Source organism: Thamnophis sirtalis, unplaced genomic scaffold (assembly GCF_051295495.1).
Source record: "Thamnophis sirtalis isolate CommonGarterSnake01/CBP01778 unplaced genomic scaffold, rThaSir2_p1.2 scaffold_6, whole genome shotgun sequence".
Taxonomy (NCBI): Eukaryota; Metazoa; Chordata; class Lepidosauria; order Squamata; family Natricidae; genus Thamnophis; species Thamnophis sirtalis.
Genome location: NW_028261386.1, coordinates 14,751,209 through 14,776,313, shown reverse-complemented (window position 1 = coordinate 14,776,313; position 25,105 = coordinate 14,751,209). Strand labels below are relative to the sequence as shown.

At 43.4% G+C, this 25,105-nt stretch overlaps 1 protein-coding gene across 4 annotated transcripts in view; it reads left to right on the top strand.

Annotated features, from left to right (window-relative positions):
* The window catches only part of COL26A1 (collagen type XXVI alpha 1 chain), a 211,159-nt gene that overhangs the window by 149,638 nt on the left and 36,416 nt on the right, over positions 1 to 25,105 (top strand). For all 4 annotated transcript variants that reach the window (XM_087717247.1, XM_087717243.1, XM_087717244.1 and 1 more), the window contains exons 4-7: positions 7,005 to 7,066; positions 15,651 to 15,804; positions 19,825 to 19,914; positions 23,271 to 23,423. In XM_087717247.1, the coding sequence (XP_087573373.1) occupies positions 7,005 to 7,066; positions 15,651 to 15,804; positions 19,825 to 19,914; positions 23,271 to 23,423 (459 nt within the window). The remainder of the gene's footprint in view (positions 1 to 7,004; positions 7,067 to 15,650; positions 15,805 to 19,824; positions 19,915 to 23,270; positions 23,424 to 25,105) is intronic.

The window sequence follows — 25,105 nt, the reverse complement described above, 5'->3', positions numbered from 1 at the left end:
TTTTCTAGTGTTGTTGAGCTTTACAACATTGCCATCACATATGGAAAAAGGATCCAATCTGTTAAGTATATTTCCAGCATTTCACTGTTGGATAATTTCATGATGCCATGAAATGATAACAAAAAGTAGAATATTTATAGTAACTCCCCCTTGCCCACTCATCCAACTCTGAAAAGCTTTCCAGATTTTCTTTGTGCAGTGAAGTAGTAATATTGGGAAAAAGCATTTTGGTTTAACATTTTAAATCAGTTTGTTGCCTCTTTATGTTAGACCATAACAGAGCCAATCAATGCACAATGATTATATTTCTATTTTCATGATATTGTAAGCTGCTATATGAGACAATGCTAGCATTGCCTCGGACAGCGAGATGGGTGGTAAATTTAAGCTTCCTATTTGGAGTTTTCTTAAATAAACTTCTAGTTTAGCTGTAATAAGGATATCCTTCTTTAAAGGACTGCTTGCCAGAAAGTCACAGAATAGGCTGAATATGCATATTTCTTAATATAAAAGTATAAAAAACTATAATATTGAGCTTAGTTTGGTTGAATACAAGCAATTTTCATGGCAGTGATGGAGAACGGTTTTGCCTTTGACTACTCCAGAATGTTTTACTGACTTCTCTGTGTATAGTAGTCCTCCACTTACGATTATAATCGGAACCAGAATTTCTGTTGCTAAACAAGGTGGTTGTCAAGTGAGCTGTGCCCAACTTTACAATTTGTTTGGCCACAGTTGTTAAGCAAATTACTGCAGGAGCTAAGTAAATCACATGTGTGGAAAGTTAGCATCCACCCCACTCCTAGAAGAATAAAATATTTTGAGAAATATTTAAAAAGGCAGGATAAAATATTTCCCCTCAAAGAGAAATAAAAATCTTAAGAGAGACAGAAACTCAGCTCCCTGCCCCCAAGCAGATACTAAACTGAGGCCAGCTTTTCGAAATCCAGATTTGGTAATCCATTACTCTGTACAGCAAGGTCTGAATAAAGGTAGGGTTAGCCCTCAGCCACAGTAGGAATTGCTCAACAAGCCCTTTCATTGCAGCACCCTCCAAACTTCAACCAAACTTAGCTCAGACAACCTACAGAGCCAGCTAGGACTCCTACAACAGTCAATAGAATACACATTCTTGCACAGGAACAGGTAGTTCAAGTGCAAAGCCCAAGAGAAGGTATAAATATCCCCCTTTCTCAACTCCATGTGGTCAGCTGCACCAGAACCACCCATGTGGTTCTGCTTCATCATTAAACCATCTTTCCAATCAGCCTCCATGTTTCCAGTATCTTTGTCCCGGCTTGGAACTGAACCAGATGGATATTTCTTCCAACACAAGGTGGTTAAGCAAATCTGGCCTTCCCCCATTGACTTTGCTTTTCCGAAGCCAGTTGGGAAGGTCACAGATAATTATCACATGGCCCTGGGGTGCTTCAACTATCATAAATACATGCCAAGTGTCTGCATTTTGAATATATGATCATGGGGATGCTACAATGATCGTAAGTGGGAGGACTGGTCATAAGTCACTTTTTAAAGCGCCTGTTGTAATTCTGAATGGTTGCTAAATGTATCGTTATAAGTCCAGCTCAGTACAGTGCAGCTCAGTGGCCTTCAGCAAGCCTCTTTTTGCATAAAAGAAATCTGATTCTGTAATCTGACTCCTTGTGTCATAGATTCTCTCTTTCCTAAGCTAACAATTCCTGAGTTCAACAACTTTAATAGCTTGTTCTGTGATCGCCTGCTGCACGTGCGTGCACAGTTTTAACAAAAACTTACCTTCCATGTTACTTCTGAGGTGTAACACAGCTGAGGTGTGACAAGCCGATCTACTGTGCGAATTGGCTGAAAGGATATAGATAAGTAAAGCGCAGGTGGCCCCACCTGATCGTCGGAATGAACCGGTTCGCTCCCTAGCTGATCGTCGGAGCTACTGGTTTGCCTGAACCGATCTGATCCGGCTGAATCCCACCCCTAACCTTAGGTTGAAAGCCCTCATCATCGTCATGTTGTTGTGTCCCTACTTAGAACTGAAAATAGATTTCAGGATCCCAGCAGGAGCTGATCAGAGAGCCTAGTATAGTGATGGCAAACCTTTTTTGGCTTGCGTACCAAAAGGGGGGGAGCGCAGGGGGGTTGTGCGTGGGCATGCCACACCCATAATGCGTGGCCCCCAGCGCGCATGTGCGCATGACCATCACTCCCCCCTTTTTTGCATGCTTTTTTCGTCCTCCCCAGGCTCCAGAGGCTTTATAGGAGCCTCGGGGGGGCGAAAACAGCATCCCCCCCCCGAGATGCCCTCTGGAGGCTTCTGGAGGCTTCTCTGAAGCCTCTGGAGTGCAAAAAACCAGCCCTACAGGCAAACTGGAAGTTCAGGAATGGACTTCCAGTTTGCTCGTAGGGTCATTTTTTTGCCCTCCAGAGCCTTCAGTGAAGCCTCCAGAAGGCCCCTGAAGGCTCTGGAGGGCTAAAACCGCCCCATGAGCAAACTGGAAGTCTGTTTCCGAACTTCCGGTTTGCCCATAGGGCCATTTTTTTGTGCTCTGGAGGCTTCAGGGAAGCTCCTGACGCCTTTAGAGGGCCTCCGGGGGGGAGGCTGTTTTCGCCCCCCATGCTCCTATAAGGCCTCTGGAGCCTAGAGAGGGTGAAAAATGGCCTAAAAAAAAAAGCTGGTCAGCTGGCCAGAGTGTGCATGCTCACTGGCCAGCTGACAGGGCAACGCCTCATGTGCCCTGACAAATGGCTCCGTGTGCCACCTGTGGCACGCGCGCCGTAAGTTCGCCATCCCGGGCCTAGTAGCTTCCAGGGAAGTAAAATGTTGTTTAGGAAGGGTTTGTACCTCAGTGAACATCTGTAGATTTGTTCTAGGGGAAAACCTTGGGAGTCATAGAAGCGACACATCTGCTAAGCAGATGAGCTGCTCCAAAGCACAGAGGGGTTTTGTGAAGGAAGCAATGGCACACCTGGGGATAAAAGGGCTCACGCCTAGATGTCTATCTTTTGCCACCCTGGCAAAAACCAGCAGGTTCAGCGGAAACCCAATGCCGGCTGCAGCAGAAATCTGAGTCATTTGCTCCAGAGTAGAACCTCTGACAAGGACAGGACGTTGTTTTAGCAAAATGGAGGTGCAAAAAGGCAGGTCTCTGGAGATGAATTTGGGGGCGGTTGAGAAGAGATTGATCTTCCTGTCTCTCAGAGGGGTATCCTTTCAACTGCTTTCCTGCAAATTGGGGGTTGGGAGATACTCGTAGAAATGGCAATGCTTGTCATCATTGATAATGGATGCCTGGGCAGAAAGGAATCAGAAGTTGCAGATTCTATAATTTCTGGATGCACTTCCTTAGTCCCTGGTGTTTGAGGCTTTCTATTAAGGCATCAGAAGATGGCGAAGGGAAATGGGAACTTTCTCCGGGACTCCGCTGGGCAGTTTTCCGTTCTAAAAGATGGTTTAGACCAAGGACAAAGCAGCTGAGAAGAGAAGACCAGATTGCTGTCTGGGGAAACCTCATTTGAATACAAGCCAACATTTTAAAAAAGAACTCCCAAGTAGAAAACCAGCCGAGTAGGCAAACGGTGGATTAAATCTTTTCTTGAATTGCTTGTTTTTCTACTGGTGAGAGGCCATGTTTTCATATCATTCAGTCAGGGAGCTTATTACATAGGCTTCAAATGAGATAGTTATGGTTAATGCAGCCCTATCCCTAGTGTGATTTATTTTTAAATTCATTTTTAATTAAATTAATTGGGATACTGACTTTTCCTTGATTTATCAGTTATATCCAGCATTTCCCTTTTTTGGAAAGTCTTACTTGGGAACTTTAAGACTTGTGGACTTCAACTCCCAGAATTCCCCAGCCTTAAAGACTTAAAATTCCCAGGTTTGGACACCCCTGCACTATAGGATTGTAAAGTTATTTTATGTATAGTTGCCATCAGTTCTCCGCCTTCCCTTTCTTTTCTGTATGGAAGATCTCTGATTCATACATGATACTTTGAAGGATCATTTTGCCATATTTATCCAAATCTATGAAAAGACCTAGGAGTTGCTGTACTCTAAAATTAACCCTAAACTAGATTAATACTAACTTTAGTTGGGGTAGGAGTATTTGATTGTTTCTATTTTTGAGCCTTACTGTAAATTATGAACTGAGAAAATGGATTAATTCAGGAACTGGATTGAGTGCACAATGTGAACAGACTCAACATTTAATAGAGGGAGTGGGATTGCTGGCCCCTTCAGGTGGAGAGGCCAGCCCATAATGCTCTAGCTCTTCGCCATCTGTTTTCTTTCAAACATGAGCCATTTTCTGAGTTTCTAATAAATTGCCATTTCCTGAATTCAGAGGTATGTCATTCATTCGTATCAACGGGAACTGCAATTTTTTTTTGTAAAGCATTTTATAAGCTTGTCGTGCGCAAAAGAAAAAAAAAAGAATATCCTACCTTCTTCTTAAAAGTTTTATTTTCTTGAAAACCTCCAGCAATGGAGCATCCACAAGTCCAGGGGGCAAATTATTCCATTGCTTAGTAGTTCTTATTGTCAAACAAGTGAGCCATTTTGCAGTGGGCATCTACTTATTGGGATCTTGTATTGTGAGTTAACACTAAACACATAGGAGCATTTTTTCCATAGTAAATTGATTCAAATTCATTCATCCTATCAACCCTGAAGTGAACCTGGCTGAGGCCATCTTTGAGGCTTCAGGGTTGCCACAAGGAGGAAGAGGAGACAGGGCGGGGAAAATAGATAGCTGGGGTTTTGTAATCAAAACAAAAAGTTTCCCTGTGGTAACCAAGGACATTCCAACCAGTGGCCAAGGAGAGGAGGAGTGGAGTAACCAAGCAACCAGCCAGCACCTCTATTGGACAATATGACTGATGACTTGGTGGGGAAGGGGAAACATTTACTTTTATTTAGGTGAAAACCGCAGGAACTTTCAGAGTTGGTTTTCACCAGTTGTGCCAATATGATTCATCCAATAAATTGATCTTTGAGGAATCTACCTGCCTTGGAGTTCTGCTTTCTCTGGGTGCATTACTTGGAACACTGACACCATTCATTCATTCATTCATTCATTCATTCATTCATTCATTCATTCATTCATTCATTCATTCTTTCATCTTTCAACAAGTAGATATGTTGGTTGGTGTGTATGACAAGTCCTTTCCATTGCAAGCTATTTTACTCTAATGAGACAAGCTCCATCTGCCCCTCACCTTTCCTTTTTTTTCTTTTCTCCTCCTTTTCCTAGTTTCCTTCCAAGATGTTGCTTTGTCGGTACTGCCACCTAGTGTCCTCTTTTAGGTTATAGATTTTAAAATTGATTTTACATATTGATTGTTTAAAATACAACACAAATGTAACAAAGGCAACAGTAAAAATATTGGGTTTCTGTCTGGATGGTCTCTTGTGACGAGCCAATGGACAGAGAATGGAAGCAGTGATCTTCCTCCCATATTTGGGCATACCAGGGGTTGTAGCACTTAATACATATACATACATACATACATACATACATACATACATACACACACACACACACACACACACACACACACACACACACACACATGCTATTGCTATTGTATTTGCAGCCTTGAATTGTACAAAATAAAGTCAGGATATAAATCTAATAAATAAATGTGCATTTCACCACAATTGTGTAAAAATGTCATGGGCCTTTCAAATTCAGAACGACTTGACATCTAAAACAGAACAGGATGGATGTCATAGCAGCTGAAGCTTTACATATATATGTGGCACTAACAAGCAAAGAGTAGCTCAAAAGCAAGCGGAAAGGATTGTAAATGTTGGCACTGAATACTGAGATGACAGAGTAAACTGGAAAGGTTTTCTCCATAGTTTTTGGCACATTAGGAGCTTTGACAGTAGAATTCTCCAAAAAGCTCAAAAATCATATTTATCCTCAAAATATTCAGCTTGAATAAAACATAGTGTTCTTTGGAATTCTCAAAGCACCCAAACACCTAAACACGATATGATAAGAGAACAGAGACGCATCTCAGAGATGGGACACATTGCTTTGTTTCCCCCTTAAGGAGCCATGGTGGCACAGTGGTTAGAATGCATATTGCAGACTGACTCTGCCCACTGCCAGAGGTTCGATCCTGATGGGCTCAAGGTTGACTCAGGCTTCCATCCTTCCGAGGTCAGTAAAATGAGGACCCAGATTGTTGGAGAGCAATAGGCTGACTTTGTAAACTTCTTAGACAGGGTTATATAAGCACTATGAAGTGGTATATAAATCTAAGTGCTAAATCTAAGGGCGAACTGGTGCGAACCGGCTGAATACCACCTCTGGAGTGGCCATCAGAACTTCAAAACCAAGTTGTGAGAGCTTTGTTGTAACTTGGCAATTGCTAAATCACTGGTTGAGGACTATCTGTAGTTCCATCCAAAAATCTTCACAGAGGAGATGTAATATGTGTTCTGAACTCACAAGCCTCAGTGCAATTCTGTGGCAGATTTGTAAGGAAATTTGCTTTTCCCCATGCCTACTTTGGGCACAGTTAAGCAACCGAAGACTTCTGAACAACAGTTACTAGAATCCTTGTTCATTGGCCTCTTTTGTTTGGTGCTAATGGGAACCGTAGTCCAACTCATCTACCACCCTGTGGTCTAATCTGTGTTCTCCAGCAAGTTAAATTGAGTTAAAACATTTCTCATTGATTTCTCATTATTGTTTCCAGGCCAGCTTGATTTATAGACCCCTCTTTAAATGTTATAAGGATCATCCATCTGCTTCTTTTATGAAACCAATCATCTATTTATTTGCATTCAACATAGGAATGTGTACTGTTTTTGAAATGTTATTGTGTTAATAAATCATTACAATTTTCCCCCCAGGGGTTAAAAAAAATTGAAAAGCTAAGCACAAACAGTACATTGCAGTAATTAAAATAAAATTAAAACATGATCAATATGAGTTGCTCAATTTACTTTAACCATATGTTGTAACAGATTCAAATGTTTTTCTTTCTCCTAGAATGTATGAATTGCACAAAGCTCACAGATATGACTGAAAGGCTGACTATCTTGGAAGCCAAAGTAAGTAAATTATTTGGGAAACCATTTGGATGGCTGAGAATTCTCCTTGCCTTTGGCCTTCATCTACCTGACTTCAGCTGTTCTAAAATATCCCATCCCATATTTCTGAGGCATCTCCCCAGAGCCTCATTTGAAAGACTTCAACCATTCCCCTTTAATGTATGAGTAGAAAAATGCTCAGAATCATAGAACTGGTCAAGATTTCAGAAGGCGTCTAGTTCAGTCCACTGCTTAATGTAGGATCTGAGAAAACATTTTAATCAAATCCAGTGTCTATCTCAGGGGTGTCAAACTCAATTTCATTGAGGGCCACATCAGAGTTGTGTTTGACCTCGGGGGGTATCGCAATAGCAGTAGACTTATATACCGCTTCATAGGCCTTTCAGGCCTCTCTAAGCGGTTTACAGAGAGTCAGCATATTGCCCCCAACAATCTGGGTCCTCATTTTACCCACCTCGGAAGGATGGAAGGCTGAGTCAACCCTGAGCCGGTGAGATTTGAACCGCTGACCTGCTGATCTAGCAGTAGCCTGCAGTGCTGCTTTTAACCACTGCGCCACCTTGGCGGGGGGAGCATGGCCAGGCTGGGCATGGCCAGCTCAATGTCACTCATGTCAAGGACCCTTCTGATGGCCTGTGCACTTGCGGCCCTCCCGAGTTCCGTTTTCACTGGCAGAGATACCGCGGGCTGGTCCTTCGCTGTTTCTAGGGTAGCCTTGTGGGCCAGATCTAAGCACCCCGTGGGCCAGCTCCAGCTCCAGTTCCCAGGACCTGAGTTTGACACCCCTGGTCTATCTGAAGATGACCACTGAGTTAAAGGAATAGGGCACTTTATCATTGAAGATGTGGATTGAATGGCATTGATTCTTTAGTGCCTCTTGGCCTACTGATCTCAAATTGGCAGTTGGGTATAGATAGCATTAAGGATTGACTGTCCATCCTCTTTTTATCTGTCAGGTCCCTAATTTGAGGACACTTCCTTTTTCTCTGCTTCCAAAATACAGTGTCAGGCAGTGATAGTTATATTCCTTTTAGAATCTTTGGCCTGCTATACTTTCTCTCTCTTTCTTTACTATGCTGTTTCATTAGTGGCAATTGGAGGGGGGAATAGTAAGGAGTAGAATTGTGGAATGTGTTGTTGTCATTCCTTTCTAGAAATCAAGGTCATCTTTTGTCTCCGCATCTCTGCATCTGACCGGAACTAGATGGGTGGAAATGCCATCGTGGCTGAAGAAGATTGGACCATGTGATAGATTTATGGGTATGGTGGGGATAAGATCATGAACTTTCAACTGGGTGGAATCCCAGGAAGCTTTTAAATTTGGGATTCCACAGTTTGTGTCAACATGTCTGTCTTATTAAATTGGAACTTTTAGGATAGCTCTGCCTTGGACTCTGATTTAATTCTGCATGATATTTGGAACGCTGACATACAGATGCATAGTATATGTGTTCATTGTTTCTCCTTCTGGTAAAATATTGTTAGCTAGGTGCTAGCTGTCAATTCATAAAGTTGCCATGGTGAGGAAAGGGTGGGAACGCATTCCACACGTATCTTCGACTAAAGTCAGATCTCAGATTACTACAGCAGGCTTGTGAGGGGTGCACCTCATTGGAGAATGTGATTTATGACACAGACTGAGGGGAGGAAAGGAACAGGGGTAAAGCTCAGCTATAATTCAAATGAGGCTTAGATCTGACTGCAATAGGGTATTGGCAAAATGGTGCTCCTAATAAATGACTGATTTTCTTTTGAAACTTGGCTCGAGGTTCATAAATCAATTAGGGCCTCTTTCGGAAACCTGACATTAACTTTGTCTATTCCCATAACCTACTTCCTATTATATCCTACTTCACTAACAATAGTTCAGTAACCTGAACTCTTGAGTGTTCTCTCAAGAATGTTCACATATGTGCATAGAACTTTTTAATCTCCAACATTCATGAATCAATCTCTTACCAGCAAGAAATTTCCTCCTAATATCTCATTTGAATCTACTACCATGAAGTTTCAACCCATCAGTACTGGTCTTGTATGATGCTGTCTTCCTTTCTTCAAATCATAACACTGCATGTTATCAAGATTACTGTGGGCTGGGCAGAAGGAAACCAGGATTTATTTGTACCACAAGCTACAGGCCTTTTTCACAGAAGGTGAGATGAATGTATATATTAGCCCTAGATTTTGGCAGAGGTGGGAAAAACAACATTTTTAAGGAAACAGATGGAATCTGAAAAGCCGAAAAGCAACATTTTCTTCACATCTGCCATTAACTAAAATCCATTCAACAAAGACATGAGAAATAGGCCTTTATCTTCAAGTTGACAAGGAATTCCTGAATTCTCAGTCGCAGGTTTGCGGATAGGTATTCCTAGGAGGCATCTGGGTTCACAGTCCATTCCCATGAACTTGTTCACAACCGATTTGCTCTGAGATATTAAGCTGCTTTCTTTATTTCTCCCCAATTAGTGTCCAGATGCTACTGGATTGATTGTCCCCACCCAAACATGGAAGGATTTTTTAAAAAAAATGTTAGGTTGGTTAAGGCAACTTTCATGTTATTCTCTTCTTTATGGACAACTCTTGTCCTCACCTTTTTAGGAGTTGTGCTCAACATTTCCTGCCTAGTATTATCCCTTTGATTCTTTATGGCACAGTAAGCAGTGTTAATAGCTTGGCTTTCCCTGGTATACGACATTTCCCATTAAACCTGCGATAGATGCTAGAGGCAGTGGCTAACTGGCTGAGGATAGGTTGATTGAGAATTTTCTTTTATATGAGATTTCCTAAACCCATGATGGAGAACCTATGGCACGCGGGCCAGAGGTGGCACGCAGAGCCCTCTCTGTGGGCACACATGCCATCACCAGCTGTTCTTCTGGTCTCCGGCATGCATGTCTGCTGGTCTTTGCCAGAGTGCTGGAAAATGGCCCCAAAACCAGCCAAAAACCACTTTTCTGGGCCTTTTTCCGGGCAGTTTTTAGGCTGTTTTGGGGGGCATTTTGGGGGCGTTTTTAGCCTGGAAAACAATGGCTTGTAAATCGCATGCAAAACAGCCTGAAAACAGGCATGTGTGTGCCGGCCAGCTGGTCTTTGGGTTTCCAGTGCTCCAGCGCATGCACACACATGTGCATGCACTCGTGTTCCAGTTTGGGCACTCAGTGCCGAAAAGGTTCGCCATCACTGTCCTAGACCAATTCAGTTGAGCTGATCCCACCACATAATGTGGGCACTGTCCCAAGTGAGAAGTTACCAAAAGAGACAAGGTTGTTACTGCCTTAGGCCAGGAGATTCGGCCTTTCCCAGTTTCAACTTCAGGGAAGTGGAATAAGTAGGAGGAATATATTATGTGCATAGATTTTTAAGATTTGCTTTTTCCCTCCAATTCCTGCAACCATTCTTCGTGGGTCTTAGCCTCAGTCTAGCACAGTGATGGTGCCTAAACCAGAAGGCGCATGCATGCAGATGCATGGCCGTGCACCAGAGTGCCAGAAACCCGAAAACCAGCTGGCCAGTGTGCATGTATGCACCAGCCGGCTGGTTTTTGGGTTTCCACCATGTGCATGTATGCTGGCCAGCTGGTCTTTGCACACACCAGAAGACTGATGTATGCATGCCTGTTTTTTGCCCTGTTTTTTTTTTTTGGCCTGTTTTCCAGGCTATTTCCCGGGCTGTTTTCAGGCTATTTTCCAGGCTGTTTTCTGGCCATTTTTGGGGTCAAAACCAGCCCAAAAATGTCCTGAAAATGGTCTCCAAAAGGCTCAAAAGCGGCCTGGAAAATGGTGCCTGTTAAGACCAGATGGCCGGCATGCATATCCACATCAGAAACCAGATAAGCAGCTGGTGACAGCACACGTGCCCACGGAGAGGGCTCTCATGCTACCTCTGGCACGCATGCCATAGGTTCACCATCATGAGTCTAGCCCCTTAATCATCTGTTGTTGTTCTCTTCTTTTGGGTTATTGTGGATCTTTGTTTCCAAGGCCACCAGCACTTGACCAACCACGAAGCCTTGCATGTAGTTTAGTTTAGTTTAATAAGATTTGTACATGGCTGCCTATAGTGCATACATTATAAAACTGTAAGTATTAGATTTCACAATATATAATCTGTCCAGGACCATACACACACACACAATCTCACACACAATCTCTCTCTCTCTCTCTCTCTCTCTCTCTCTCTCACACACACACACACACACACACACACACACACACACTATATTGCCAAACGTATTCGCTCACCCATCCAAATAATCAGAATCAGATGTTCCAATCACTTCCATGGCCACAGGTGTATAAAATCAAGTACCTAGGCATGCAGACTGTTTTTACAAACATTGGTGAAAGAATGGGTCGCTCTCAGGAGCTCAGTGAATTCCAGCGTGGAACTGTGATAGGATGCCACCTGTGCAATAAATCCAGTCGTGAAATTTCCTCGCTCCTAAATATTCCACAGTCAACTGTCAGCTGTATTATAAGAACGTGGAAGTGTTTGGGAACAACAGCAACTCAGCCACGAAGTGGTAGGCCACGTAAACTCGTCCAACATCAGTGTGTGACCTCACAAATGCACTTCTGGAAGAATGGTCAAAAATTCCCATAAACACACTCCTAAACCTTGTGGACAGCCTTCCCAGAAGAGTTGAAGCTGTTATAGCTGCAAAGGGTGGACCAACGTCATGTTGAACCCTATGGATTGGGAATGGGATGTCACTTACAGTAAGTTCATATGCGAGTAAAGGCAGCTGAGCAAATACTTTTGGCAATATAGTGTATATTTGCCAGGTTCTCTGGAGCCTAGGTTTTTTGGTTTTTGCTTTGTCCTATCTGCCAACACCTTTTAGCAAACTCCATGGTGGATTATGAATAGCCTGTTGGAAATCTAAGATTTGGATCGCTCCTTGAAAACTTGCAGTCATCTGATCTGATCTGATATGCTGCATCCCAGTGGAGGGCATAAGCTATGGTGTTCTGGATGGGAGGACATAAGATTACACAAATGCTAGTTATGATTGATTCCGTGTGTGATAGCTGAAGTACCACATAGTTTTTGCATGATCACTATTTTTCTTAATATAATTATCTTTCTCTGCCAGGCTCCAAATTAGAACTTTTCCCCCATATCATTAAAAGGCTTGTGCTTATTTGTTTAAAGGAAAATAGAGTTTTTGTTCCGCGCATTTAATTTAAACACATTTTTCTTAATAACTGTTAACAGCTTTATGAGATGAAATGCAGTCTTATCCACATCTAATCTGAAATAAGTCCCAGTGAATTAAATCATGCTTTCTCATAGATAAATGTGCCTACAAATTCAGAGTTAATTTAATAAGGAGTCTGGAGGCTAAGCCCCATAATGAATGGTTGAGGGAGCCAGATATATCTAGTCTATAGAAGAGAAGGACTGGGGGAACATGATAACTGTCATCCAGTACTTGAGAGGCTGTCACAAAGAAGAGGGCGTTGACTTATTCTCTAAGGCACTGGAGGGCAGGACAAGAGGTAATGGGTGAAAGCTTGTTAAAGAATTGATTGATTGATTGATTGATTACATTTATATGCCGCCCTTTTCCCCGAAGGGGTCTCAGGGCGGCTCACAATTCAATCAGGGAAGGAGGTACAGACAGGGGGATAAAAAAGACGAGACATAACAATACAAAAATTTAAAAACACACAAAAAACCATACCATTCGAGAAGGGGGGCAAAAACTCTTTAGCCCCAGGCCTGTCGGAACAGCCAGGTTATAAGGGCTTTACGGAAGGCCTGGAGGGTGGTGAAGGTTCGAATCTCCACGGGGATCTCGTTCCAGAGGGTCGGAGCAGCCACAGAGAAGGCTCTCCTCTGGGTAGTCGCCAGTCGGCATTGGCCGGCGGATGGAATTCAGAGGAGGCCTAATCTGTGGGATCTGATCGGTCTATTGGAGGTAATTGGCAGCAGGCGGTCTCTCAAGTACCCAGGTCCAATACCATGAAGGGCTTTATAAGTGACGACTAGCGCCTTGAAGCATATCCGAAGACCAATAGGCAGCCAGTGCAGCTCGCGGAGGATAGGTGTTACGTGGGTAAACCGAGGTGCACCCACAATCGCTCGCGCGGCTGCATTCTGGACAAGCTGAAGTCTCCGAATGCTCTTCAAGGGTTGCCCCATGTAGAGCACGTTGCAGTAGTCCAGTCTAGAGGTCACAAGGGCACGAGTGACTGTTGTGAGGGCCTCCCGGTTCAAGTAGGGATGCAACTGGAGCACCAAACCTAGAAGTAAGGAGAAAGTTTCTAACAGTGAGAACAATTAATCAATGGAGTAACTTGTCTCTAAGAGTTGTAGTTGCGCCATCACTGGAAGTTCTCAAAAATAGACTGGACAGCCATTTGACTGGAATGGTTATAACATCTCCTGCCTTGATCAGGGAGAAGACCTCTGTGGTCCCTATGATTCTATGCTCTGTGTTCTAGAAACTACCAAACAAAGATAGTAAGTTGTATATAAAATATTTGCGGCTGCCTAAGCTGTGGTTAGGTGTGGTGGATCAGTGGCTAAGACGCTGAGCTGGTGGATCAGAAAGGTCAGCAGTTCGACGGTTCAAATCCCTAGCGCCGCATAACGGAGCGAGCTCCCGTTACTTGTCCCAGCTTCTGCCATCCTAGCAGCTCGAAAGCATGTAAAAATGCAAGTATAAAAATAGGAGCCACCTTTGGTAAGAAGGTAACAGTATTCCATGCACCTTCGACATTTAGTCATGCTGGCCACATGACCATGGAGATGTCTTCAGCCAGCGCTGGCTCTTTGGCTTTGAAACGGAGATGAGCACCGCTCCCTAGTGTCAGGAACGACTAGCACATATGTGCGAGGGGAACCTTTACCTTTAAGATATGGTAAATTCTCAGAGTACATGGGCACTCCCAAAGTTCCTACCACTTTCATTCCCTTGATCACTTATTCCTTATTACCATAGGCATTAAGTCCAGTATAACTGATTCTCTAGTTCCTTCTTCCATTGCAGTCATCTGCAAGGTATGCCAAGAACCTACTGGATCTATCATTTGCTGCAGGGTGTGATTTCCAATTATGTCAGGGTAGTTGAAATCCTCCATTTTCACAATAGTGTTTCCTGGATATCTTGGTCATCCAGTATGCAAAAATCTCACCTGTATTTTCTGCTTGGTTGAGTTGCCTGTAGTACATGCCCACAACAATATCGCGCGTGTGTGTGTGTGTCTGTGTCTGTGTGTCTGTGTGTCTGTCTGTCTGTCTGTCTTAATATTTACTCAGGCACTTTCAGCATGATTTTCCTCCCTGTTGTGTTGTTGTTTTTATTAAATTTATTTGCTGCAAACTTCCAGTGTCTTATGAATTTCTGTATAGTTGTGTCTTGATATATAATGAGACTTCTCTCCTTTTGTCGAATTTGTCAGATCTGTTTCCTCTGAACAAATTACATCTTTCTTGCACAGTATTCCAATCATGATATCCATCCCAGCAAGTGTCTGTCATACTTTCAATGTCATATTAACTCTCCTCTACTAGGACTTTTAAGTTTGCTTGCTTGCTCACCATACAGGCATTTGAGCACTTTAATAATGCCCTTTTAAAAATTTCCCTGCTGTATCTCCTAGTGTAGGTAAGATACAATATACTGACTTCAGATTTGTGTTTTAAATGTGGTTCTAGGAAATACTCCCTTGCCCTCCAGATGACTTCAACAATACGTTTTCCAAAAAAAATATTATTCTTAGTTTTTGCAAGGCACAGCCCATCTGTCCAGAAGCTCTTCCTATAGGTCAGTGGTTGGTTGTAAATATTTTTACTACTGGTTTGGGCTCGCTCTTGCACACACACTCTCTCTCGCAATGCTTCTCCGCATGTTGCCGCTACTACTGGTTTGGCCGACCCGGGAGCAGGCCACCACTGCTATAGGTACTAAAGAGTGTGTTCCAAGAATCCAAAGTTTTCTCAAGGACACAATCCCTTGAGCCAATGGTTCAGAATCCTATTCCAGAGAAGTTCCAGCTGCTCCAGTCCTCAAGGACTGATTAGGAGCTGTTCGCGGTCCTGATTTTCATTTAAACACCTTGTCCTATTGAAAAAGACTTAGTATGATTGTCTCCATGTCACTTTCATGTATACAATGTCGGGATTCCAAATAGCATCCAACATTAAATCAGAGACCAAGTCAAAGTATTGCTCAAGGTTCCAATTTATTAAGAGAGTCATGTTGGCACATCTGGGAAAACACGAATCTGAAAGCTTCCTGGGTTTTCTCCACACAGTTGAGAGTTCATGATCTTGCCCACACACCCACAAGTCCATCACATGGTCCAATCTTCCACTGCCATGCTAGCAGTTCCACCCATCCAGTTCCGGTCAGGTGCAGAGGTGTAGAGACAAAAGCATGACCCTGGATTCTAAAAAGGAATTTTATTTTGACAACATCCCATTCTACTCCTTACTATTCCCCCTCCCAATTCCACACTAATGGAACAGCATAGTAGAATAGAATATTAGTGTGGCAGGCCAAAGATCCCAAAAGGAACTGGCTTCAGGCCTGACAATACAATTTGTTTTGACTATTATGCTTTCCATCAAGATCCTTTTGCTTGAGGCTGCAGAACGAGTTTCACCTTCAGACAATGATCTTCCGATGACAAGAACTACAGCCACTTGGTATGATGATGTCGTGCCTGATGCTATTCCACTAGCTAATCCAGGAACAGCCCTGAGGAAACCAATGGGACCTGTTGGTGAGCACATTGCCTCGTTTTCTCATCCTGGGCATTTGATTTTCATAAAAAATGGGAAATGCCATGTATTTCTTTTATAGGCCAATTCTGTCTTTTTTCTGCATTGAACTTGTGGTTCATTATTCCAAGTAAATAACATTAAGCATGAGCTCAGGCTAAGAAATGTAATCATGAGTTAAAGCATCATTTGCTATTAGAAGCATCTTATTTATTTAAGAAGTAAGTAAGTAAGTAACCAGCCATTTGTAAAAAAAAAAGGTATATCTAGACATTATCTAAGAAAAGTGGAAATCCTGTTGAACTTCCATAAAGAGGGAAGTTTCTGGGCTATGCAGTTAGCTCTGCAAATAAGCTGTTTCCAATATTTGCTAATCCACAATGTCTAGAGACATGGCTTTCCACAACTGCGGCCACTTTTATCAGAAAGTAGCATCACACAGATTTTGGACTTCTGCATAACATCATGAGCATGACATTGTTATGATGTCATCATAAAAGACATGAGGTTTGTGTCATGGGAGTGTGATGTTGCTTTTAGCCAAACGACAAATGTTACTCCCCTTCTTTTACCAACTTCCCTTGGTCAAAATAGTAATGGATAGGTTGCAAGGGTAGGACCATAACTTCTCTCTCCCTCTCCCTCCCTCCCTCCCTCCCTCCCTCCCTCTCTCTCTCTCACACATACACACACACAAACCACACAGATAAACTTAGAAAAAGAGTGATGAAAGACTGAGGAAGTCTTTCTTTAAAGCTTTCCTTTCACCAGTAATAATGATGTTAGTGGTAATTTCTCATGATATATACGCAATAGCTGTCTCTTTCCATCCTCTGGTAGAATAAGAATTGCCTGATTGACAGGGAAGGAGTGGAAAAGGGAAAGGAAGGGGTAAAACTATTTGAGTGAAAAATGGTTCTTGGGGAGAAATGCTCCAGGGAAGGCAGTACAGAAATAAAAGAGTAAAAGAGCAGGTGTCTCCTGTGAGAAAGAATCAGGGCTGGGCTGCTACGGGTTCGTCCGGGTTTGGGAGAACCCATAGCTAATGTTATGGCCAGTTCGGAGAACCTCCAAATCCCACCCCTGGCTGGCCCTGCCCATCCTGCTCTGCCCTGCCCCTTCCACCCCACCCCGGCCCTTCCAGGAGTCTCCACACAGCCTGTTTTGGATGCAAGGTAAGAGGCAGTTTTCACCCTCCCAAAGGCTCGAATAGGCCACACCCCAGTGGTGGGATTCAAATATTTTTACTACTGGTTCTGTGGGCGTGGCCTGGTGGGCATGGCAGGGGAAGGATACTGTAAAATCTCCATTCCCTCCCCACTCCAGGGAAAGGATATTGCAAAATCCCCATTCCCTCCCGATCAGCTGGGACTTGGGAGGCAGAGAATAGATGGGGATGGGGCCAGTCAGAGGTGGTATTTACTGGTTCTCTGAACTACTCAAAAGTTCTGCCACCAGTTCTTCAGAACTAGTCAGAACCTGCTGAATGCCACTCTGCCACACCCACAATGGCCACACCCACCCAGCAATTGGGCAGAGAACAAGTTGCTGAGGTTTTTGAAGCCCAACCTGGAAAGGATTCAAGGAAGGTGGCTACATGTGGAAAGAGGGCAAGAGAAATGGGATTTCAGGATGGAGATAACAAAGGGAAAAGTGAACAAGGAAGGAAAGTTTAATTTTCTCACTGCAAAATGTTTCTTTTTCGAAGTATTATAATTGTTTAATCTTGCAAATCTTATTTTTAAATGCAACTTAAAAAAAAATAGCAAAGCATTAATTAATGGCATACAGGCATTTCTTTAGTTTTGCTATGCCTGAGATCATCGACTATTATTGTATATAATGAATATCTATTATATCCGTGGAGAAACAGACTGTGTGGGATTTTTTGGCTTCCCTACTTTTTCTTCACAGAACGAATGTAATTCGGAACAGGCATCCATTAATTCATCTCATATCTTAACTTCCTAACAATAATCATATTATCTATGCTTTTTCAATGCATTTGAAAGACACTGGGTTTGAGAAATAATGACATGCAGTTGCTCAATGTACTTAACCCTAGTAACAGAATTTATCCATTTTATGGGTTCTCACCATACATTGAACTATAAACTGGCTGGGTTCACACAATGTGCTTAACACTAAACTAAACCAAACTCTTAAATAAAAATCACCTCAATAAAAGTTAGTTGCTGTGCAAATGGAGCCACAAAAGTGTTGAGTAAGCATGTTTTTTGCACACGCAGCTATGAGCAAGGTCCGATTTACTTTTTGCTCTGGGAATCACAGAATTTGAAGTGGCTTTAAGGATCGTGTAATCCAGCCCTGTCCAATCCAATCCAATCCAAGAATCCATTTACTATAGCACCCCTGACTGAGTCATTCAGGTTCAGTTTAAGCACCTCCAGTGAAGGAAGAGTAATTCTAATGGTTGGGTCTTGTCAGAGTTCCAAGTAACGCCCCCAATGGAAGAAGACTCAGAGTCTTGAGGTTCCTCAAAGTTCCATTTTATTAGAGACGCCATATTGGCACACCTGGGAAAACCCGAATCTGAAAACTTCCAGGGTTTCCCCACCCAAGTGAAAGTTTAAACCCTGCCCAGCACCCACATGTCCGTCACATGGCCCAATCAGGCACTGTCCCAACTGGAGATGCCTCCCAGTCACACCACTCCAGGTGCAGGGCAGGATGACCTTGACTCTCTGAGAAAAGAATGTTATTTTGACTATATCTACCCCACTCCATGTAACCCCCCCCCCCTCTCAGTTTCCCACAGCATTAAATGTGGCAGGCCTGAAGGCCCAATGCAAAAAATGGCTTCCAGGTCTTACAGGCCCATTTTTAATAATATTCCTTACCTTTAGGATTCCCCCCCCCCAAAAAAAAAATGTCCAACCAACATGTATTTTTTAAATATAATTTAAAACTTTTATGCCCTGTCTTCGGGAAGGACTCTGAAAAAGTCTGTCTCATCTTCTACCTATCAGCCCTTCAAATACTTGAACACAGCCATCTTGTCTTCCTCCATGCTCTGGGCCAAAGATACCCAATTTTTTTCAAGCTTTTCCTCTTTTCTCACATTATCTCTCAGACTCAAATATGTTTTGGGCCTGCTGTAATTATCTGAGGGTGGTGGGAGAAAGAGACTTGTCTTAGACTTGATCTGGGTCATGTTAAAAATAGTTGCAGGCAGGTCTCGTGCTGAATATGTAAAATGTTTGTTTTGTGACAGAAATTTCAAGGAGACCCCTGCTGCAGCTGAATTTTTTGGCAGTGCTCATCAATTAAGAACACAGCTTGTGAATCAATTAGGAAGGTGTCAATTATTATTCTTGCTACATTATGAACGGTTTCCTATTAATGAATATTTTATGGTTAGACTGCTTAATTAGGCAAATCGTATTTACAATTTGCTTCACATTCAACTTTTTTGACTGTAATAAAGATACATGCAGACATATAACTAGAGTATTTGTAAACATAGCAATAGCACTTGGACTTATACACTGCTTCACAGTGCTTTACAGCCCTCTCTAAGCAGTTTACAGAGTCAGCATAAGAGCCGAGGTGGCGCAGTGGTTAGGGTGCAGTACTGCAGGCCACTTCAGCTGACTGTTATCTGCAGTTCAGCAGTTCTAATCTCACCGGCTCAAAGTTGACTCAGCCTTCCATCCTTCCGAGGTGGGTAAAATGAGGACCCAGATTGTTGGGGGCAATATGCTGACTCTGTAAACCGCTTAGAGAGGGCTGAAAGCCCTATGAAGCGGTATATAAGTCTAACTGCTATTGCTATTGCTATTGCCCCCAATAATCTGGATCCTCGTTTTACGGACTTTGGAAGGATACATGTTGAGCCAACCTTGAGCCAGTGAGGATCGAACTGCTGGCAGTCAGCAGAATTAGCCTGCAGTGTTGCATTCTAACTAGTATGCACAAAGGAAAAAAATACGTTACTGACTCCTGTTGTTTGATACTGCAGCTTATCCTTTGAGCCAAAATGTTTATGCTTGTATTTTTAGGGCTTCCGGGACCAACTGGGAGACCAGGACCACAAGGACCAAAGGGGGAAAAGGGAGAGATTGGTGAAAAAGGACCTGCTGGACCACCAGGTGAATGGAGTGAGGAGAGAAGCAGCTATACATATTGCGAGGACAATATGGAGCCTGAGTTGGCAAATTCCATGAAGATACTTGGAGTTGGGCTACATGTTACATGGCAATTCTGCAGCTTCCAGATGAACTATATTCCCATAGTCCCCATCAGTACAGTGATTTAGATCAGGGGTCTCCAACCTTGGCAAATTTAAGACTTGTTGACTGCAACACTTAGAATTCCGCAGCCAGCAAAACTTGCTTGGTCCACAAGTCTTAAAGTTTGCCAAGGTTGGAGACCCCTGATTTAGATTACAAGAAGGGACTTCTGGGACCTGGAGCTCAGCACACTCGAACACAAATCTTCAGCCTTGATGGCTGAATTGAGTTTTCTTCTTGGCTGTCCTTCCTAATCCCAAGGCTTAACTGTTATTAAAGCAGTTTGTTTCCAAAACTTAAAAATAGGTCTCTCTAATTTATTCCATTTGAGAATTTTCATGTGATTTGTCATAGGTCCTCATTTTATTAATGAACATCACGTGCGTCATCAAGGGCAACAATTCCTCATTAGTAATAGTATGCTATATTTATATTTTTAGAACAGTTTTGCCCTTAAAATCTGCATGGCGTGTGTTTGTGTGTGTGTGTGTGTGTAGGGGGGAGAACCATTGATCGTTTTTAACATTACTTCGAATCATATTTCTAATCTTTTGGGATGTAAGCAATTCTATTATATGTGAAAGATTCCCTTGATTTTTAGACTATGTTGCCTGGCCTAGGAAGGTGGAAGTTGTATCTGGAGTACACTACGTTGTAGAAAAATGGTGCCACGTAAATAAACATTCTAACTCATCAATTGACTTGTTCCCAGATATGCGACAGCATAAGGATGCCTAGAAATTGGACATAAAACATTTCCCCAAATTTGAGAGGTATCGCTTGGCATCTTCTGACCTGGTATAGTCAAGTTGTTTACACTTCACAGTCTAAACAACTGGAATATAGAAAGAAATTCATGAGTAACCTCATATCCAGTTTTTGCAATTCCAGAGACCAGGGCTTCGAGATCTTAGCTGATCCAGGGGGTTTTATCTGAATAGTTCAGAACCAGTCGTTACATTTTTTCCCCTTAGGATGGAGTGCTTCTCTACTTTGGTGAGCAAAGAAGGGTGAAGGGGTAGTGGGACAGGACAATCTCACTAAGGGTTTTTGACCCTATCATCTCAGAAGCTGCAGGGTATTGGCATGAAACAGGATGTGCCTCTACCATCTAGAGCCCTAACCAGGAGAAGTGTAATGAGCTGTGAGAATAACCTTGAGTAATAGGAGGAAAAGCTGCAATCAAGACAACTGTCGGATAATGTTCTGACCTAGGCGTCCCTATAAAGCACGAGGCAGAGTCCTGCTCCGACAAAGCCTCTTTTATTAAACAAATGTGAATTCCTTTCATTCACATTCAGCAAGGCCTGGCAAACAGTCTTTCAAAGGAATATTTATGACTACAGACCTTATCTATCTTGGAAAGCTGCCATGTAAATATTTTCCAAATGCAAGGAAAGATTGGGCACAGAGTCTCTGAGATTCACGGACAGATCTTCACACTCCTGAAATGAATCTAACGACAGAATGAATGAATAGTTTCCTGCAAAAGCCCACTCCTCTTTTATTTCCTATGGGAGGGGCCAATCACCTTCCACCTGGGACTTTACTCCCAAGTCTACCCTGATTTCTGAGTTGTTCTTTTCTTCTGGCAGCTTTGTGCATGCGCTTACTGGGAACAGGCTCTAGCTGTTCCTCTGCCTCACTGCTGTCTAGCTCTGTAGGCACCTGATCACTGCCAGATGGCCTCGGCCCTGTCTCTGCCTCCGATGCAGAGCCCTCGTCCGAGCCTTCCCCAGCTTCTAGGATTGGCCCATGCGCCTCCCCAAGCTCCTCACTGTCCGACTTTGCTGCCAGCTCTGCTGGCCGCTGGCGGGCCACAACAGATAAGAGAGATCTGAATCCAAAGCAGAAATGTAGTTTGAAAAAGCTCTTGGACTTGATCCTCCCTAATTCTTTTGTAGATAAAGATAGGAAGGGGGAGGTGCTTTCAGACCAGACTTGGTAAACCAAAGTTATAAATACTAAAACTACCTTTATTATAGGATTACAATAATAGAATTTTGCAAATCTGAATGTGCTTTCCCCTCTGCCTGTTAATATCTTCGTCATCTTTGAAGTCCATTCCTCCAGCATAAGTGAGGATTTTGCCTCCTTGCATGATAACAGGGTACTTGGCAACCAGGTGTAAATGCGAACAAGTTGCCAAGCACCCAAAACGTGGTCATGTGTCTGGAAGAAGGTGGAAATAGCAACACCATTTTTTACAATGGCTGGAAGTTTATGGGCTAAAAAGCACTTCTTTCGGGACTGCAAACAGTCATTAAAGACACAGTTTGCAAAACAAGTACTACCTGAATAGTTCTTTGCAACCTTCCATGCTGGACTGAGGAAGCTTCTCCATCCAGGCCAGCCATTCAGTCTTTCTGCAGAGGACTCTTCAAATTGCGTGACCCGACAAAAGCGCGAACGTCATAAGCGCGCCGACAAAACCGCGGCGCTAAAACCGCGATGTCAAAAGCGCGCCGACAACAGCGCGCCGACAGAAGCGCGATTTAAGTTAAGGTAAGGTTTAGGGTTAGGTTTAGGGTTAGGTTTAGGGTTAGGTTTAGGGTTAGGTTTAGAGTTAGGTTTAGGGTTAGGTTTAGGGTTACGTTACAGCGCGCTTCTGTCGGCGCACTTTTGTCGGCGCGCTTTAGGGCTAATTCGTCGCTCATTTGTCGCGCGGTTTTGTCACCGCGCTTTAGTCACCGCGGTTTAGTCAGGCGCGCTTTTGTTGTGCGCGCATTTGTGGTGGAACCTTCAAATTGAAGCTCACTTGAGCAACCCAATCTCCTCAATTTGGAATATATTGCTGTACCATCTGGACTTTTTTTATTTTTTAACAAGCTGGCTTATTTCTTGGTTCTTAATTGCTTTGTAGCTCAACTGGATGCACTAACACTCTTTTGCTCTGATCTCCTGCTCACAGCCGGGACTTTCTCCACCAATGTCTAGAATTGGCAGGCAAAATATTGATGCTTGATAATCCAATGTTGGGGAGGAAGTGGTCGGATAGACTGGGGGTGGGGAGATGAGTCATGCTTGGCCATGTCTTAACTGTGATAGAAAGCTGTCCTTCCTGTATCAATATTCCACATATCTCAAGCAAGATTTTTTTGCATTAAGGAATAGGCACTGTGACAGATGCCTGAAGGGTCAGCTTAATCCTCAGCAAAACCAACAAGCTCTGCATGTTCTGAGGATCCTGACTCTTTCTTTGCTCTGAATTCTAGGACTACTTGGACCTCCAGGACCTAGAGGATATCCTGGTGAGACAGGAGTTCCTGGGCCACCAGGGCCACCTGGACCTCCAGCGTCTCCAAATCTCCCATTAACATTTCAACAAGGAGTTCTTTACTCTCTGCAGCCCAGCGGTGAAAAAGAAAGTAGGTCTACACATGGTTTGAAAATGAAATGCATACCCAGTAAACTGTATATGGACATAAAGAGCTTTTGAGATATACTGGTGAAAGTCCTGAACTGGGGGGGAGGGGAGAGACAAGAGGTGGTATTCTGCCAGTTCACCCCAGTTTGGGCGAACTGGTAGCGGCAGTGATGGGAGGCTCCGCCCACCCATCCTGACATCATCACAGATGCTCTGCGCATGCGCAGGAGGTTCTGGGCATGCATAGAAGCCCCGTGCACTCGCGTGCTCCCAGTTCCGAACCGGTAACAAAAGGTAAGAGAAAACCATTACTGGGGGAGACTCAGATTTGAGCCCTTCTTCAGCCATGGAAATTCCTTAGTACCAGTTCCTCATTGTCAACCCAACCTGCCTCGCAGGGCTGCTGAAGGGTGGAAGAAATGTCTTGAGCTCCTGAATTTTAAAAAAAACCCAGGAACTACCGTATATACTCGAGTATAGGCCGGCCCGAATATAAGCCGAGGCACCTAATTTTACCACAAAAAACTGGAAAAGTTATTGACTCGAGTATAAGCCTAGGGTGGGAAATGCAGCAGCTAACGGTAAATTTCAAAAATAAAAATAGATACCAATAATGTTTTTGAATATTTATTTCAAAGAAAAACAGTAAACTAGCTCTGGGACATTGTTATGTGGCTGCTTGCCATAACAAGGAGGAGGTGGGACATCGTTGCAGAGCGGCAGGAGGGGGAGGAAGGGGAATCGTAAGACAGCCCTGCATTACATTAGAACGTGAGGAGGGGGGATGGTGCGGTGCGCGCTGCGCGGCAAACTGACACAGAGGGAGGGGAAACTCACAGGGGCTCCGGGCCATTCATGAGCGTCACCCAGCGGCATGGCCCCGCCCCTTTTTCTCCTCCATTTCGGGCAAATTTTTCACTGACTCGAGTATAAGCCGAGGCGGCTTTTTTCAGCCCAAAAAGTGGGCTGAAAAACTCGGCTTATACTTGAGTATATACGGTATATAAATAGCAATAGCACTTAGACTTATATACTGCTTTACAGCCCTATCTAAGTGGTTTACAGAGTCAGCATATTTCCCCCAACAATTTTGGGTCCTCATTTTACCAACCTCAGAAGGATGGAAGGCCGAGTCAACCTTGAGCCTGGTGAGATTTGAACTGCCAAATTGCAGGCTATCAGCAGAAGTAGCCTGCAGTACTGCACTCTGACCACTGTGCCAGTGTGGCTCATAAATAATAACAAAGCAACAAATACATGGAACCTACTATTGCCAAAATAAAATAGTTGAACCATGGATGGCCACTAGGCAGTTACAGATGGGCATATGTTGACGTTTTTGTTATTATTGCCCATTCTGGCATTTTCCTGCCATCTTGCTTTATGCCACCCCTCTTGCTTCCAACAATCCTGTCTTCTTTGAGTTTCTGCAATCACAAGAAGAGTGAAGGGATGGAAGAATATTCTTAATTTCTTTTGGTCCCCACCCTGCTTCCTCAATGTGTGACCTGAACCTAGAGAAAGGGCAAGCAAGTGAGCTCTGTGCAGAGAGTAAAGAAGATGACCTTGATGGAGATATGCAAGATGTGTTGCCAGGGTCAAGATCATCATCCTTACTCTCTCTACATCAGTGTTTTTTAACCTTGGCAACTTTAAGATGTGTGGGCAGCTGGGGGATTCTGG